The sequence below is a fragment of the Triticum dicoccoides genome, chromosome 3B (genome assembly GCF_002162155.2).
Source record: "Triticum dicoccoides isolate Atlit2015 ecotype Zavitan chromosome 3B, WEW_v2.0, whole genome shotgun sequence".
NCBI lineage: Eukaryota > Viridiplantae > Streptophyta > Magnoliopsida > Poales > Poaceae > Triticum > Triticum dicoccoides.
Window position 1 is genome coordinate 441,143,244 of NC_041385.1, and position 18,137 is coordinate 441,161,380.

The following is an 18,137-nucleotide window of genomic DNA, read 5'->3' on the forward strand; positions in this document are numbered from 1 at the left end:
AGTGACTAGTACTCCCTCCGTCCCAAAATTCTTGTCTTAGATTTATCTAAATACGGATGTATCAAGTCACGCTTTAGTATTAGATACATCCATATCTAGAAAAATCTAAGACAAGAATTTTAGGACGGAGGGAGTACAAACTTGAGTTACTTATTTTAGGACGGAGGCAGTAATTTCGAAGGAACCAGGCTGCAGGATAGGTGAAGAATATGGGTCTTGGATTCAGGACACCACAGAAAGAGGACAATGGCCATAACGGCTAACTCATAACAGCAAGCTCATTTGTTTGCCAATAGCGGAGGGGTTGCGTTTTGCTGTTTTATCCGGGTGTCATTACCGGCCTGCACCCCGAGCCTAGCTGAAGATAATAGTAATGATTCTGTGTTGTCCTATATAATAAATAAACAAACAATTGGTAATTCTAAGCAAAGCGAAAGCGCAGGTTACAAAACCAAATGCCTTCATGACATTTGCACATTGTGAGAAGAGACCTAGATAATGGAAATGCACGCTACAAATCAAAATTTGGCTGCATCACCCTGTATAAGCCATTTGTGTTATATTAGATCAGACCTGTTTTAACTTAGACAAGTGCTTCACAAGTAAAAGTGGCTCGTCGTGGGCAGAAGGAAGATCCGTTGACTCCGAACATATCTTCCTTTTAGCGCAAAGTTTACGCCTACTTGTTATAACCTGCCTGTGGAAATCAAGGAGTTTGTGGTTAGCAAAGGAAAACCATAGAATAGGAATTTATACCAACAGATGGGGTCAAATATATTTTTACATGGGGTTTCCCGTGATTGGTCAGATACTACCAGGCATAGTTCTCCTAAGAACTTGCTTTCCCAGGTATATATCCAAGTAACCCTGCAAGACAAGATTTTGTAGATTGTTTAGCCGAGTACAACAAAACTAATCCCTCCGATCCATATTAATTGTCGCTCAAATGGACGTATTTCAATGCTAGATACATCCATTGGAGCGACAAGTAATATGGATGGGAGGGAGTAGCATTCTTGCTACAAACAGGAAGAGCATAGGCTACCACCTGAACGAGTTGTTCTACACTCTGAGATTCCTCTGCAAAAAACCTAAAGATGGCTGCTTCTGTACGAGGCACCTTTGGGCCCAATGTCAAGGCCACTTTATCCACGGCTTTCCTCGCTATAATTTTGTGGACCTCACGAGATAAGAGGCCTTCTTCCCACAGAGGCCTTAAGATATTTTTTATGAATTCGCCGAGGGCACATTTGAATGCTGTGATACTTTCTTCATCAGTACTTAGTTTTGGTGGCCCACTATGTGAATCACAGATCCGCGAACCATTTGCAATCTCACTTTCGTAAATTCCGCCACTAAATTCATTCTTTTCAGATTGTTTAAACTGTTTTCCCTGCACAGCAGTCCCACTAAAGGCTGAAAAGCACTGACTTGTATCCTCCCCAGTTGCCTGATTAATCGCTTCCTTTGCACTATGTGAATCAGAGATCCGTGACCCATTTGCAACCGTTCTTGTGCAACTTCCTCCGACAAATTCATTCTTCTCTGGTTGCTTAAACTGTTTTTCGTGCACAGCAGTCCCACTAAAGGCTGAAAAGCTCTGACTAGTATCCTGCCCAGTTGCCTGATTAACCGCTCCCTTTGCACTATGTGAATCAGAGATCCGTGAACCATTTGCAACCGTTCTTGCGCAAATTCCTCCAACAAATTCATTCTTTTCTGGTTGCTTAAACTGTTCTTCCTGCACAGCAGGCCCACTAAAGGCGGAAAAGCTCTGACTAGTATGCTGCCCAGTTGCCTGATTAACCGCGCCCTTTGCACTGTGTGAATCAGAGATCCGTGAACCATTTGCAACCATTCTTGCGCAAATTCCTCCGACAAATTTATTCTTCTCTGGTTGCTTAAACTGTTCTTCCTGCACAGCAGGCCCACTAAAGGCGGAAAGGCTCGGACAAGCATCATGTGGTTCCGAACCGTGCCCAGTTACTTGATTAATCACTTCTTGAGATGCCTCGAATTCTTCTTCATCTGCGATCATACTAGGCAAACAATTTAAGTCTGGTATTGTAAAACGTGGGGTGCAATCAGCTGGTCTAGCAACATCAGGTATTTTTATGCCAACATCAGATAGGCAGGAAATCTGTCGATTTGATGTCACTTCAAGAACTCCAGGTGGCTGATAATCTTCCTTTGTTCCTTTATCATTTTCAGAGTCTGCCAGAGATAAAGACACTTGCCTCTTTCTTCTGCAATTCATGGTATCTTGTCGGATGTCTCTGCAATCACCTCCACTGGAACAAATTTTTATGACTCTGCAGTCAGTTCCACTGGAGCAATTGACATACTTCTTCCCTTTCTCCAATTCTAAAGTAGTTTTACTGCACTGATTGGAACACTCTGACCCACAGACCTTCACATTACCATCATCAGGAGAGCAAACTGCAAGACTTTTTTGATCCAGCAGTGTTGGACCTGTTATCAAACTGGGCATTTGTTCAAACCATTTGGCACCATCGCCTTGTGCTGCTTTCCTTTTAATTTCACAGCCGATGCCCAGTTTATATTTTCTCCCATCATCCAAATGATTGCCAGTCTCGTGCTGAGAAACATTCCGATACACACTACTATCAGGATAAGTAGCTGCTTGATCTACCTTACTAATATCTGCCCAGTTGTTCCGTCTAGTTTGTTTCTTGCTAGTATCAGAACAACTGTTGTGACTAGTTTGTATCATGCCATTTGGATGAACAGTTGATGGTAGACAGCATGGAAGTTTATTCTCTTCCTTTTGCTGCATGATTTCACCTGGATGTGGTTCTTGCAAAACCTCCAGATTGCACTTCAGCCCTTGCTTGGCTGAGCTTTTGTTGTAGTTTGTACCACTGAGGCATCTGAAGGGCTGCTCTGTATTTATCATTGTTCTTCCCTCACCACGGTTTTGTACTCCATCAAGCGACGTTGCACCTCTACATTTTTGGGAATTCTCCAATTCAGTATCATTTTCAGCCGCACTTTCTGAGTTCCCAGAAGCACTCTCAGATGCATTGACATTTTCATCATCACTTTCTGAGCTACAAGAAGAAGCAGACCATTCATGCCTCGCAGTACCTGTTTGATCTAGTTTTTTAGCTTCAGCACTGCTTTCCTTCCTTAATCTTCTTCTTCTCCAAATATCTAGACATTCGCGAAGTAATTCAGAATGAGAAGTATTATCAGCTTGCTTTGTATGCACGCCCTTCTCCATATGAGTGACTGAGAGATTCTGCAGGTTACGTGTCGAAATGTCTCCAGTTCTTGTGTTTCGAGGTCTTTTGGTACAACCAACAACACTTGGCTGCTTGTCAGATACTAATTTCATGTTGCTACTCCCTTTTGGCTCATTAGATGAAGCGATGGTTTTGCTGCTGTACTTGGGACATAACACATGTGAGTTTTCATTAGACTTTGTTGAGCCACAGCATGTAGCAGCAGCGGCCCGAATATTCTTCATTAGATGGCAGTTCCCTTCTGCTCCATTATGATCTACTTCATCGTTTGTTTCAGCATTTTTCTCCCAATTGTCATTTCTCATCGTATCAGAACCACTATGATGTACCTCATGATGCAGATGCTCATCCTGCTCACGACGTGAACATAATCCTTTAGGGTGCCCCTCATAAATCATACGCTTCTTAGCTTTCTCTCCGACCAGCTGACCTCCATACCTTTTGTGTCTACTGTTCTCAGCTTCCTGTTCAAACGGTTGTTCTCCAGATCTTGTCTGCCGACTGCTTCTCCCATGTTTACCAACACAAGGCACACTGGAATTGTTTTTCTGAGAACTCCATCTTGCCGGTTTTGTTTTTAACCTCTTGCCATGATAAGCATTCCTGCAATTTCTAATGCCCAACCTATCATGAAAACCCTCACGGAGTGAAAGCTCAGGTTGCCTAGGATGGATAGTGCGCAGTTTTTTTGAATTTTTTATAGTGTGCAATTTCTTAAATGGCTTCTTGGTGTAAGCTTTCCTTTGTTCATCCCTATGACGCAACCGACTAGCTGAGGTGTGATCAGGATTATTGTCAGTGTAGAAGCTGTCCATGTAAGCCCGATGCCGTGCTTCATCTATCTCAGAAAAATGGTCAACTGGAAAGTAAGATGGCAGATATTGGTCCGCTTGATAAGGTCCATTCTGAGTGCTACTTCCCCCGTTAAACTGACAAACCTTGCCAAGGGTTACCGTATCATGAATATGTCCATCGGCCCCTTTTGCATAATCACAAACACAATCAAAGGATGGACTAGTCCTCTCAGTCCTGCAATATAAGAAATATAAATCATTAAAGGCCTCCTGATCGACAAATTTCGAAATAATTGGAACAGGACAAATACAGAAATGAGACGTTGCATACTACGGATTTTTAAAAGATGCCTTCCAAAGATTCGTAAGAAAAATAAATGCATGACATTTTGAGGAATGAAAAGGGAGTGGAAAGTGGAAACATATAGAGTGACAGCCAATTGAACTTCTAAAAAATTGAATGAGGTTTGATGTCATGTTGGTTTTCTTATGGAATCGAGGTCATAGGAAAACAATTACATAAGAAATTTGACGACCCCAATCATAAGATCCAAAGGGCGGCCCTTATCAGAAAACCATTTTAAAGCTTGGAGAGTACTCCAAAACTAGATGATACCCCACACGTTGCTGCGGGGATTGCTTCCAATATATTCAATGAGATTTTGCTATATGAATATGAATTTTTTGAATAATAATATAAGACTGAAACTGAAAATACATATGATTATGTATAGTATAACTAAAAAAATATTGAATAGTAGCATAATATAATTAAAGCACTTGAGCCATTTTGCATGCATGGTTGCATGTTGAGGTGGGTCTTTTCCCATGCATGATTGAATGTTGAGATAAATATGTTAGTTGGGATCACCTACTTAGTTGTATAGGATTCTTATGAAAAAACCCACAACAAAGGTCTAAATGGTACAAAATGCATCCATCATTGAAAATTCCTGTAGCAGTTACCAAATATTCTACCTTATCTCTGAATCATGGAATTCCATCAAGATACGTGTAAAGCTGAATAACATGATGACCATGACACGAAAAAGTTAACACACTAATGAAAATCATAACCTGTTGGGTATATGCACAGGGTACCTCAAGTTTGCACTGCTATGGGGTTGCTCCCTTGTTGCTTGTTCTCTTTGACGAAGGGTTAACTGCTGCCAATCATATTGCTCACTGCAGCTATATCCTCCCGAAATGAATCCAAAGGGTAGCCTATTTGATCCCATTAATTCCGCAGCTGATGAAATGAGATGACACTGGCAATGCTCACCCCTATATCATATAGATGAGACCGAGAAGTTGTTGTATTCTTACTTCCTGATGTAAAGCTTCCGGAAACCAAAAAAATGAGAATGAATTCAGCTCAAAGGTGCTGCCAGTTAAAGGAAAGTCTGAATTTACCATAAGAGATAAAATTTCAAAAGTTAAACTGTATAAAAAGGAGGCACCTACCGATAAGATCTTATCACCATATCCGATTCTGCATGATTTATGCTTCCATTAGCCCTTTCACACTTTGTGCTTTCTACCTAGCAACAATTACAACACAATCATTAGATGGTTTCCTGCAACGCGTCGCCTGCTAGACCATATAGCAGATCAAATTGCAGGTCCCTTTCAACGATTATACTTTCTGGGCCCTATTTCCAAAACTGAATCCTACACTATCAGCACCAGGAAACAGTTAGGGGTGCAATTAAATCATGCTAGTGTCTGGTCAAAAAAGAAACTTCAGTAATACGACTACAAGATATCTATGATCTAGGAACAAATACATAGGCATCGCATAAAGCATGTGTAAGTTATGTTCCTAATTGCTTATTTTGCATTGCAAAATATTGTTCGAATTGTTGTGACCGGATCATTGCCGAAAGTAGATTGCGAGACGATTTTGTTAACGAGGTTCAGCGCGACTACGGGTGCTCCTCCCCACATATGAAATCAACATGATACACCGATGACAAAGGACAGCATCTCGACCACCACTCCACGCCCGGTTTGGTCATCCCTACCCCAGGCACCTGGACCACCCCCGTTGTGATATTGGGCCTGTTTGGATCACAGTCGGGAGCAGCCTTACCAAATTTTTGGTCGTTGACTGACTGGTTGGTGTATATTGGTTTGAAGCCAATTTTTTGGATATACGCCAAGGTTTTGGTTGGCCCTTCAGTTTTATGCTGGTTCGTTGGCGAGCCCACGGCGGTAAATATTGCGCCAAAAAGTTGGCGAGCCATGATTTGGCAAGGCAGCCACGGGCAGCATCCAAACAGCCCCCTTGTATCTAGCCTACCAGCTTCGTCTTTTGGCTACCTCGCCGTGGCGTTACATATTTGGCTCGGGTTACATGCATTCAACTCGAACATCTAACTCTCCGCATATGCCAAGTCCAACTGTAACCTTGTACACATATTCAACACCAATTCCAATGAACATCATACCGGTAATGTCTAAATACTGGCATCATGCTTAATTCTTTGATCATTCAACGAATATATGATCTTGTATCAAGCCTACCAGCTTCGCGTTTTGGCTACCTCGCTGTGGCGTTACATATTAGACCCCAGGTTGCATGCTTTCAACTCAAACATCTAACTCTCCGCATATGCCAAGTCCAACTGTAACCTAGTTCACATATTTGACACCAATTCCAACAAGCACCATATCTGTGAAGTCTGAATACTGGCAGCATGCTTAATTCTTTAATCATACCTGGAAAGTCTAAATACCTGTATCTTATGTTGGTAGATAATTAAAGGCATATATAGCCTGAACCTATATATGCTACTGTCCTTGCCTCTTCCATTAGGGAATTAAATCAATGTAACCAAAATAGTAGAAATGGTCCTCGAAAGTCAGCTAGCAATACATGATAGATTTTCAATAAAAAGTCACACGTGCTGCAAAACAAATGACAAATCATAAACCGAAAGTAAAGAGATCAAAAGCTACTCTAGTGCTGCTCACGTAAGCTTCATTACTATTGGGTTTCATTGTCATCGTATAGGTTGAGTTTAAACGTGTTTCATGTGATGGTAAGCACTATCAGAACATAAGTTCTGGGATTCTTTTAGCTAACTCAATGCTCAAAATAAACTACGTGAATAGGACCTAGCCAATTGTTTGCATAAGATACATTCCCATGTGTGTTCTATAAATTGCCTGCATTGCAAACTAATATACACCGCAACAACTAAATGCATTTATAACTGTTTTGTTTTGTGTGCAAAGGACTTTGTACAAACTATCTGGACTAACCAAATCACTTTTTTCCAAGACTTTGTGCTATTGCAACCATTTTTTAGACTACCAATTGTGTGATAGGGTTAAGTAAATTCAGTCATCTGTCTCAGAATGCTATTGAGACAATATTTGCAATCAGTTCTAATCAGTAGTTCTACAACATTGTCCGGCTGAAAATTATCACTGCCTTCTTGATTGCATAAACAACATAGATGACTTTGGAGTTAAAGTTGGCTAAGTTACTCTCATAGTTCGCTAGTATTTTTTTTTCTAGTTTAGCACACTGAAATTACTTCTAATAAACACACTGATCATACTGCGTTAATTAATATTTATGTAAACAACCATGATCAAGTTCGCCACACGGAGAATTCACTTGAAACATACTCTCTACAATAATATTTAACAGGCAATGGAGATTTAGATCCCCACTATTTTTACAATCACAGTAATAAGTTAATCCATGAGCATTCCTAGCAAGAATGCTCTAGTGAAAATCATGTTAATTTTCATCCAAAAAAGATATGAGCAGACCATAATTGTGAATATAGTTTGCACTTGTCAGAGAGAAGGGTAACACAATGAAGCGAATAATGGTTATGCAACTAACTAATCAGCAGTTAACATATTATAGCCTCATACTAGTAAATTCAATTAAATTTCAAATTGGAAAAATAATATTATTTAGTATTCGTTTACTATGGCCGAAAGAATAATTAAGCACAACCTAAATTATGTTCACACTTACAAGACTGTTGCTGCACAACATTATATACCATGAAGTTTACTGAACAGAAGGAATAAACCTTCCTTTTCTTCTTTATAATCAAGAAGAAAAGACATTCAGTTAATAAAGAAATAATCAATTAAACTATGAAAGACTATCGTGTGATCTCTACAAATAGGCTGTTTTTACAACAAACTATCTACAATGAAAGCATCACTATCTAAATATAAAAGCACAATTTTTATCCATCCGCAGGTAAGGATGCCATCCGAAATCTCATTTGGCCATCCATTTATCATTGACTGGGAGATTGGATTACAATCCGAGGAGCAAAGTTTATGTATCATTGTGTGAGTGAAGCATTATATTGGTTACTCTGCAAAGCTGATCCAATAGAACCATATTATGTTCCTTGTGCTCAAAATTCAAAAAAAAAAATGTAGACCATTGGGTGATCTATCTAGGAGGTGCTTCAAAAACAAGCGGGAGTCACCAGCTGGAATAAAGAGGTGTCCTATCCCAACCACCCCCTAGTACATATATACGAGTTCAATGTTCATACCTGTCTCTTCCTTGCCCTAACTAAACAGATTCCATGTCTTCTGCCACCACCAAATACTAGCAAATGAACGACCAGCAGCGTCAGTGTCAGCGTTGTGTTGGCGACAATTTCTCGTACCTCTTCTGAGTTTCCACCTCACTCATCTACCGGGGGCAATTAAATCTGGCAGCACAAATGCTGGGAAGGTGAGTCTGGCAGTGGCGCAACCGGCACCTCAACTCCAGCCTGTAAACACACCTCACAGGGCCGGATCATGACGGACTACTGCCATCGAACGCCTAGCCTTATACTCCAATATAAATTAGCACTACAAACTCAACGCCGTGCACTCAGTCTCACAAGTAGAACAGTCAAGCGAGGGAAGCGTCGATATGCACAAAACGAGTTAGTTGAGCAACAGAAAGGGTGCTGCACCTTGTGACCACATTGCATTGCAAGCACAAAGAAAGTGTTTGCCAATATGTAACATCAATCAGCTACTGTTGTTTTTGAAGTTAAAATTAAAATTCCAATTGAGGCCAAACAGACATGACGACCGGATCTCAGGGATGAAATATTTTTACCTTCACCCAGCAAAAGATGGCTGTGTCTGGAAATTTGTCCTGGCGTCAAGTCCTCACGCGTGACAAATTAACCTGCAAAGAATAAGATTAGAAATCAGAAGGAGTAGCAGGGTCTATTATCGCGACCCTACGTACAGCCCCACCATCTATTTTCAATGGTTCTAAGTCCTCGTTGACTCGAATTCGAACTCTTCTTTATTATATTGTCGGGAGTAGGTTCAAAGTCCACTTAGGATCGAATTTGTGTCCGTATTTACTAGTCGGAATTTCTCTTCCGCATTTCCTTGGGGAAAAAACTCGAAATAGAACTCGGAACATAGAATGCAAAGGAGGAGATTTTACAGGAAAGAATACATCAGAACGGCAAAAATAAATCGATTAGGGGGGAAAGAGCGCAAAGAACCGAAAATCTGGACACGTGGAGGGGGGCGGGGGGGAGGGGGTGTGGGGAGAAGAACGCGAAGAACTAGAGCGATCGGCGGCGCCATTGTTGCGCCGGAAAGTAAACCCTCAAAACCCTAACATCAGCATTGCGTCAAGAGTGATTAAAGAAAGACGGGGACGATCGCCCTTACCATCACAATGCAGCGCGCGCAATCTTTTCTGGGGAGGAACCTTGGAGAGCGCTGCCGCCGACGGGGAGGACGAGAAGCAGGGGGTGGCGGCGGAGACCAACGAAGAGAGCAGGGAATCGAGCGAGCGCCGGGGATTAGCTCTGTGAGACCAAAGGGGGGGGAGAGAGAGAAGACGTGCGGGAGGAAGGCGGTCGCGTGCGTCGACATTCGGGCCCCCCTTAGTCACGTCGCTACGCCGGGTCTCCGCGCAATTTTGCCCAGTAAAAAACAGTACCATGACCAAGAACTTGGCATTACTAGCCGGACGATCTGTCCGCAGACCGCTCCGGATGTTATTTTTACCATAATTTTTTTTAAACATTTTTACCGTAAAATTGGGGTGCCTAATGGCATGTACAATGGTTGATAAGCTAGTCTTATCTTAAATTTTACATGTAATTTAGAGATGACAAAAAAAGATGTATACAATGGGTCATCTCTTAGTCTTATCTTCAATAACTAGTTATTCCTAAAAACATGATGAGACATATTGTGCTAAGAGATCATCTCTTGTCTTCTCTTAAATAAGAGAAGACAAGCATTTTCTTATAATTTCTCTTTCCTCCACCTCATCATTTATCCTACGTTGCATTGTTAGATAGAACCATTGTATATGCCCTAAGAACCACCATCAGAGCCTCCAGACTGAAGCTACCTTGCCCCATGATGACGCTATACAGCTCAGGGTGGACGTCGACCGACTTGCTCTCCCTGGTGGTGGTTGCCACCTCCTTCACAACCTCAGTCATGTTGCGAAACGCGGCCAGCTCCTCCATCAAACCAGCCCTCTTCCTCTACCTATCCAGCACATGAACGTGATTCGCAACCTTCTCAGGAACATCAAAGTTGATGTTGTTTGGCCACTATGGCATAGGCGAATCGAGTGGCTGACTAAAGCCCATGACATGCTTGTTGGAAATATGTCCTAAAGGCAAAAATATTGTATTATTATATTTCCATTTCCATATTTAAGAGTTTATATTTCATGTTATAATTGTTGTGACTTTGGAATATGTGATTCAGTGAAAAACTCATATGCACGTGTGGAATGATAAACGGCAAAGTATAGTTTTCCGGTCTTGTCTCTAAGACTGGTTCAAGTGTTGTTCGTGATCATGTTTTCCGGATCTCAGGATATCATTAAGTATAACGATAGTCCTGAAACAATATCGAGAGTATGACGTTAGAAGAACGATCATATTGAATCGACTCAATCTTGTTTGTTAAACTTAAAGGTAATATCGTCTGAAATCATTTGTTATAACACAGAGTGTTAGCATTTGTTTTAGTTCCTCTGACCATGAGAGTATCATAGTCACTTCTTGCCGTACGGTGGAAAATTTGGGGTTGCTCAAACGTCATCAATAACATGGTGATCATAACGACAACTTACGATTCATCAGAAAGTTTGACAGGGGACTAAATAGCTCGAGAGTGGGATTTGCCCCTTCGACAATGGAGAGATACTCTTAGAGCCCTCTCGGTGTGACAACATCCATCATAGTCTGGCCAGACACAGGTGACTATGTCATGGGGATACCGGAACACTCCAACGAGAAAGAAGAACAAAATCGGCAATGGGATCAACCGTATAATGTGCATGACTCGGGAGGATACCGATCCACCACGGGTTTTGTAAAGTATTGTGAAGCAAAGGGAACATCACATAAAAACCAAAGGTTCACTTGAATGTCATTTGTGTAATCATAGGGATCAATATGGATGTCCACAGTTCCGCTATCGGTCACTGAACAAAGGGATTTCGTTCATGTATATGATTTACTGAGCCTACGGGTCACAAGCTTAAGCTAATCACGATCTACTGAATATTAGTAGGACAAGGGTATTTATTTGTGGAATTGTTTTATTAATATTCAGAATAGTTCCGAGAGGAACCAAAAGCATTCAGGGGTCACTGGAAGGGTTTCGGAGTTTATCGGGCAATACCGGGTATTACTGATAATTAATATATAGGTCAAAAATGTTTCAGGAGATGTTAAATTATATATAATATGCTCTAGTAATTGTTAGAGGGGTTTTATATTTAATTTAATATCAACGCGCATAAAAAGGCCAAGTGGTAGAGGGAGAATTGGGCCACCAAGGCCCGTATAGGGGAGGCACCCCCTTTTCCCCTTATGGGAGGATGAATTGGACAAGATGAAGAATTCCTCCCCCCCCCCCGGTCTAGCGTAAGGGGAGGGAAATCCTTCCCCTTGTGTGGCGTTGCCTCCTCCCCTCCCAACATATATATACTTGAGGTATTAGCAGTATTTGAAATACAAGTTTTAGGGCCTCCTCTAGTTCTAGTTCTTGTTGATCCCAGATGATCAATTAGAGCTTGACCTTGATCCTCTAATCCTCAAAATTAGAAGTCCGGTGTGGTTCTAATCTCCTCCCTCTAATTCTTCGGCAATGATTAGCTCTGGACAACGAAGCGCTGCCGGATCGTGAAGACTGTACGCTTGCAACCAAGTAGAGAGGTTCTACTAGGTTTCCCAACAGTGGCATCATGAGCGGTTCTATGAGTAGATGCAGGTTTCAATATAGATCACATGTGGATGTGAGGGTTTGATGTTCTTGTTATGCTTCCCTCGAGTGTTGCTTCGGTTCAGTTCATTGACGGCATGATGTAAGCTTTGTACAAGGTTCTGACAATTGATCGACTTTCGTTGTCGATGATCTGCTAACAGTTCCTTGGGCTTCATCATAGTCAATAATAGTGAACTGTCACGTACACAAGAGGGCGAGGAAGATGAATGATCTTTTGGGGGGTCATGCGCATTAGACAAAGTTTAGTGTGGGACTATAGATTTTTAATTAAGTCTCTTCCCTCACATGCACCCCGAAAGTTAATCTAGCAACAAGACTTATCAGCTTAATTGTGCATGTAGGTAGTTAGTATTATTCGAAAACCCTAGCAACCACGAAAATAAAATTTGCCAAACCGATTAGAGGACGTCTAACTTGGTTTTGTAGGTTTTCATATGATGTGGTATAGGATGTCTAACTTGGTTTTCCAGGTTTGCATATGATGTGGTATAACCTTGGTCATGACAATAGTTTTTGTATGAGATGGTTATATGTTTTAAGTGGTCCGTGTGTCATGACATGATGGTTGGAGCCACGAGATTGCCACCTTAATGTAATGACATAGAAATAGCCTACAGGTTACACGAAGGACCCGGAGCTTCACCAGGCACAGGAGAACAAAACCGGTGCCACGGCGGTAGTTTTCAAAATCGTCGCCACGGTAACGTTTTCGGAGAAAACTTCATGAAGACCTCAGAGGTCCATGGAGACGTTCTCGGCGCCCAGGGCTATACCATATCATGCTATTATGAATTGCCTGAGATGTTTGTCCCTTTGTTGCTTGCTCCCTTTAATTGCGAAGTAGTCAATTATAAGGGTGGTATCTCACAGCTAAAATCAAGATAAAAATGTGCTCTTCCTAGTGTTGCAACTGTTTACAACATTTAGCATTTCAGAGTACGTTATGTCCACATGAGTACAAATGGGATGAGAAGTGTAAAACATAGATGGCCATGTCGTGTGTGCAGATAACACTCGGTTGTCTTGAAGTTCTGGCAGAATTGTTCTGAGCCCGAAGCATGAAGCATCAAAAGATGAAAAGGAGTCATATGGAGATATGATTGGCAAAAGTCTGGCCACTGATACGTTTCCAACGTATCTATAATTTTTTATTGTTCCATGCTATTATATTACCCGCTTTGGATGTTTAATGGGCTTTACTAAGAACTTCTATATTATTTTTGGGACTAACCTATTAACTGGATGCCCAGCCCAAATTGCTGTTATTTTTGCCTATTTCAGTGTTTCGTAGAAAAGTAATATCAAACGGAGTCCAAACGGAATGAAACCTTCGGGAGAGTTATTTTTGGAACAAACGCAATCCAGGAGACTTGGAGTGGACGTCAAGAAGCAAACAAGGAAGCCATGAGGCAGGGAGGCGCGCCCCAGGGGGTGGGTGAGGGAGTCCGAGATTAAGGGGTCCTCAGACAGCCGGATTATATACTATGGCCGGACTGTTGGACTATGAAGATACAAGATTGAAGACTTCGTCCCGTGTCCGGATAGGACTCTCCTTTGCGTGGAAGGCAAGCTTGGCAATTCGGATATGTAGATTTTCTTCTCTATAACCGACTCTGTGTATCCCTAGCCCCCTCCAGTGTCTATATAAACCGGAGGGTTTAGTCCGTAGGACCAGAACAATCAGAATCACAGGCTAGCTTCTAGGGTTTAGCCTCTACGATCTCGTGGTAGATCAACTCTTGTAATACTCATATCATCAAGATCAATCAAGCAAGAAGTAGGGTATTACCTCCATCGAGAGGGCCCGAACCTGGGTAAACTTCGTGTCCCCCGCCTCCTGTTACCATTAGCCTTAGACGCACAGTTCGGGACCCCCTACCCGAGATCCGCCGGTTTTGACACCGACATTGGTGCTTTCATTGAGAGTTCCATTGTGCCGTCGCGATAAGGCTCGATGGCTCCTTCAATCATCTTCAACGACGCGGTCCAAGGGGAGGTTTTCCTTCCCGGACAGATCTTCATATTCGGCGGCTTCGTACTGCGGGCCAACTCGCTTTGCCATCTGGAGCAGATCGATAGCTACGCCCCTGGCCATCAGGTCAGGTTTGGAAGCTTGAACTATACTGCTGACATCCGCGGAGGCTTGATCTTCGACGGATTCGAGCCTATGTCAGGTGCGCCGAACAGTCACGACGAGCATGACTTAGATCTGCCATCGTACAGTGTTCGGGAGATCGCGCCTGCGGCAGCCCCGGGAATCAATCTGGAGCAGATTGTGCCATTCGAGGACGGGTGGATGGACCCCGCCATGGAGGCCGCACACGCATCGACCTTGGAGTCGAACACTGACCCCACCTCCTATCAGGTCGGTATCGTCGGACCCCCAGACTCGTCTCCGGCTACAGGATCCGAACCGTGTACGTCCATGCCTATCGAATCTGATTGGGCACCGGTCATGGAGTTCACCTTCGCGGATATCTTTCAACACTCGCCCTTGGGTGATGTGCTAAATTCATTAAGGTCTCTCTCCTTGTCAGGAGACTCTTGGCCGATCTATGTCCGGCTCGACTGGGAAGCGGACGGCAAAGAAATTCGTTCCCCACCCACCACCCACTTAATAGCCATTGTCGATGATTTTACCGACGTGCTTGACTTCAACTACGAAGACATCGACGGTATGGACGACGATGCAGGAGAAGAACAGGAACCACCACCTATAGGGCGCTGGACAGAGACCTCATCATATGATATGTACATGGTGGACACCCCTAAAGAAAGCAATGACGATGAGGCAACGAAAGATAATCCCCTGGAGAAGCAATCTAGGCACCGGCGTCATAGGCACCGCTCCAAGTCCCGCCATAGCAAAAATAATGATACCAACACAAGAGATGATAACAATCTGGATGGTGCCGAAGACGAAAACAATCCTGCCCAGCCAGGCTTCGAGCAGGCGGAGCAAGAAGATGGGCAAGCTAGCCCCAAGGAACAGGTAACAGATGGAGAATCAGAGGATGATAATTACATGCCTCTCTCCGAAGACGAAGTGAGCCTTGGCGACGAAGAATTCATCGTGCCTGAGGATCCTGTCGAGCAGGAGCGCTTCAAGCGCCGGCTTATAGCCACTGCAAAAAGCCTGAAGAAAAAGCAGCAACAGCTTCAAGCTGATCAAGATCTACTAACTGATAGTTGGACCAAGATCCTGGCTGCCGAGGAATACGGACTCGAGCACCCTACCAAAAGTTACCCAAAGCGCAGGTTGCTACCTCAAGTCGAGGAGGAGGCGTTAAAGCCCACACTACCAGCGCATGATGCGGTTGACCGGCCACCCTGTGGCCGAGACAAAGCCGCGTACCAGCCCGAAGACCAGACCGCACCCCGTCGCCAATCAAACAATAATACTAAGGCCCGGGGCTACACGAAGGACATGCAAGACATATTGGAAAACAAAGCAGGACGGTCAAGATCGATCTACGGATCACGGGGGCGCGCCACAACGCGTGACGATGACCGTCACGCTGGAAAAAATAAACGAAAGTCCGGCCGGGCCGACTACAACAGACCAGACTCATTTGAACTACGTCAGGATGTAGCCCGGCATAGAGGCGCTGCACACCCCCTATGCTTCACTGATGAAGCAATGGATCATGAATTCCCAGAAGGGTTTAAACCCGTGAACATTGAATCATATGATGGCACAACAGACCCCGCGGTACGGATTGAAGATTTTCTCCTACACATTCACATGGCCCGCAGCGATGACTTACATGCCATCAAGTACCTACCAGTTAAGCTCAAAGGGCCGGCTCGGCATTGGCTGAATAGCCTGCCAGCAAGCTCCATTGGCAGTTGGGAGGACCTGGAAGACGCATTCCTTGACAACTTTCAGGGCACTTACGTGAGACCATCGGATGCTGATGACTTAAGTCACATAATCCAACAGCCCAGAGAGTCAGCCAAGAAATTCTAGACTCGGTTCCTAACTAAAAAGAACCAAGTTGTTGACTGTCCGGATGCCGAAGCCTTAGCAGCCTTCAAGAATAACATCTATGATGAATGGCTCGCCCGACACCTCGGCCAAGAGAAGCCAAAGTCCATGGCAGTCCTAACGACACTCATGACCCGCTTTTGCACGGACGAGGACAAATGGATGGCTCGTAGCAACATCACAACAAAAAACTCTAGCGATTCAGACACCAGAGACAGCAACGGCAAGCCACGACGCAATAGACACAAGTGTCACAACAATGGCGACAACGCCGAAGACACGGCAGTCAATGCCGGATTTAGAGGCTCTAAATCCGGACAACGGAAAAAGCCATTCAAAAGAAACAAGCTGGGCTCGTCCAGTCTGGACCGCATACTCGATCGCTCATGTCAAATTCACGGCACCCCCGATAAACCAGCCAACCACACCAACAGAGAATGCTGGGTGTTTAAACAGGGTGGCAAGTTGAATGCCAAAAACAAGGAAAAGGGGCTGCATAGTGATGACGACGAGGAGCCCCGGCCGCCGAACACAGGAGGACAGAAGAAATTCCCTCCCCAGGTGAAAACGGTGAATATGATATATGCAACCCATATTCCCAAGCGGGAACGGAAGCGTGCACTAAGGGACGTCTATGCGATGGAGCTAGTTGCCCCAAAGTTCAACCCATGGTCCTCTTGTCCGATCACTTTCGATCGCAGGGACCATCCTACCAGTATCCGTCATGGTGGTTCGGCCGCATTGGTACTCGACCCCATCATCGACGGATTCCATCTCATGCGAGTCCTTATGGACGGTGCCAGCAGCATGAACCTGCTCTATCAGGATACAGTGTGCAAAATGGGCATCGACCCCTCAAGGATCAAGCCCACAAAAACCACCTTCAAAGGTGTCATGCCAGGTGTGGAGGCCTGTTGCATGGGCTCAATCACACTGGAAGTGGTCTTCGGATCTCCGGACAATTTCCAAAGCGACGAGTTAATCTTCGACATCGTCCCCTTCCGCAGTGGCTACCATGCACTGCTCGGATGAACCGCATTTGCCAGATTCAATGTGGTAACGCATTATGCATACCTCAAGCTCAAAATTCCAGGACCTCGCGGGGTTATAACAGTTAATGGAAACACAGAGCGCTCGCTCCATACGGAGGAGCACACTGCGGCCCTCGCGGAAGAAGTACAAAACAACCTTCTTAGGCAAACAACCAATTCGGCGATAAAGAACCCGGACATCGTCAAGCGAGTCCGGAGTACCCCGCAACAGGATCGTCCGTCACGTCCAGATCTCGACTAGCAATTCGGCCTCCGTCCTAGTCCCAGTCAATCAGCAAAATTTGTGCCGCGCGTACATAACTACGCACTTAAAATACCATGGGCATAGGCGGAGGCACGGCTATAACACGGTCCACAATGCGGTTCGACCGCCCCAGGACCCACACATTTTTACACCCTTTTTCTTTCAGGTCCCTATCTTCGGGAGGCTCTTCCAATAGACCAACTATCGGACATATAGCGGGACGGACACACCAAGAAGACAAGAAGCTTGGGCGTACAAGGGAATCCTCAGGTGGTCTCTGATAACGATCGTTATACCTGTTTTACATACCCGCACTTAGCTCGCTCCTGGTCAGGATGTGTCGAGCAGTCCTATTTTGCTTATCGCACTACTTGTATATGTACGCTTTGACGTATTATTTGAATAATAAGGGAAAATAGCGTACATCGTCAGCTTACTATTACATTTATTTACCCCTTTCCTTTACTGCTTATTTATTACACTCGTGCATTTTGGTATGCACAGTTTGCCAGGGGCTTCAGT

At 43.9% G+C, this 18,137-nt stretch overlaps 1 protein-coding gene across 2 annotated transcripts; it reads right to left on the reverse strand.

Annotated features, from left to right (window-relative positions):
- Window positions 1-267: 267 nt before the first annotated feature.
- Window positions 268-9,916, reverse strand: LOC119276418. Of its 2 annotated transcripts, none has more exons than XM_037557468.1 (7): window positions 9,740-9,916; window positions 9,165-9,236; window positions 5,525-5,601; window positions 5,162-5,400; window positions 1,049-4,295; window positions 785-867; window positions 268-697 (listed from the first exon to the last, which is right to left on the reverse strand). In XM_037557468.1, exons 4-6 carry the CDS (start codon window positions 5,296-5,298, stop codon window positions 805-807), a joined length of 3,447 nt encoding a protein of 1,148 aa, XP_037413365.1. In that variant the 5' UTR covers window positions 5,299-5,400; window positions 5,525-5,601; window positions 9,165-9,236; window positions 9,740-9,916; the 3' UTR covers window positions 268-697; window positions 785-804. The 2 variants fall into 2 exon arrangements, with proteins under 2 accessions (XP_037413365.1, XP_037413364.1); XM_037557467.1 differs by having other exon boundaries at window positions 5,138-5,400.
- Window positions 9,917-18,137: the final 8,221 nt, after the last annotated feature.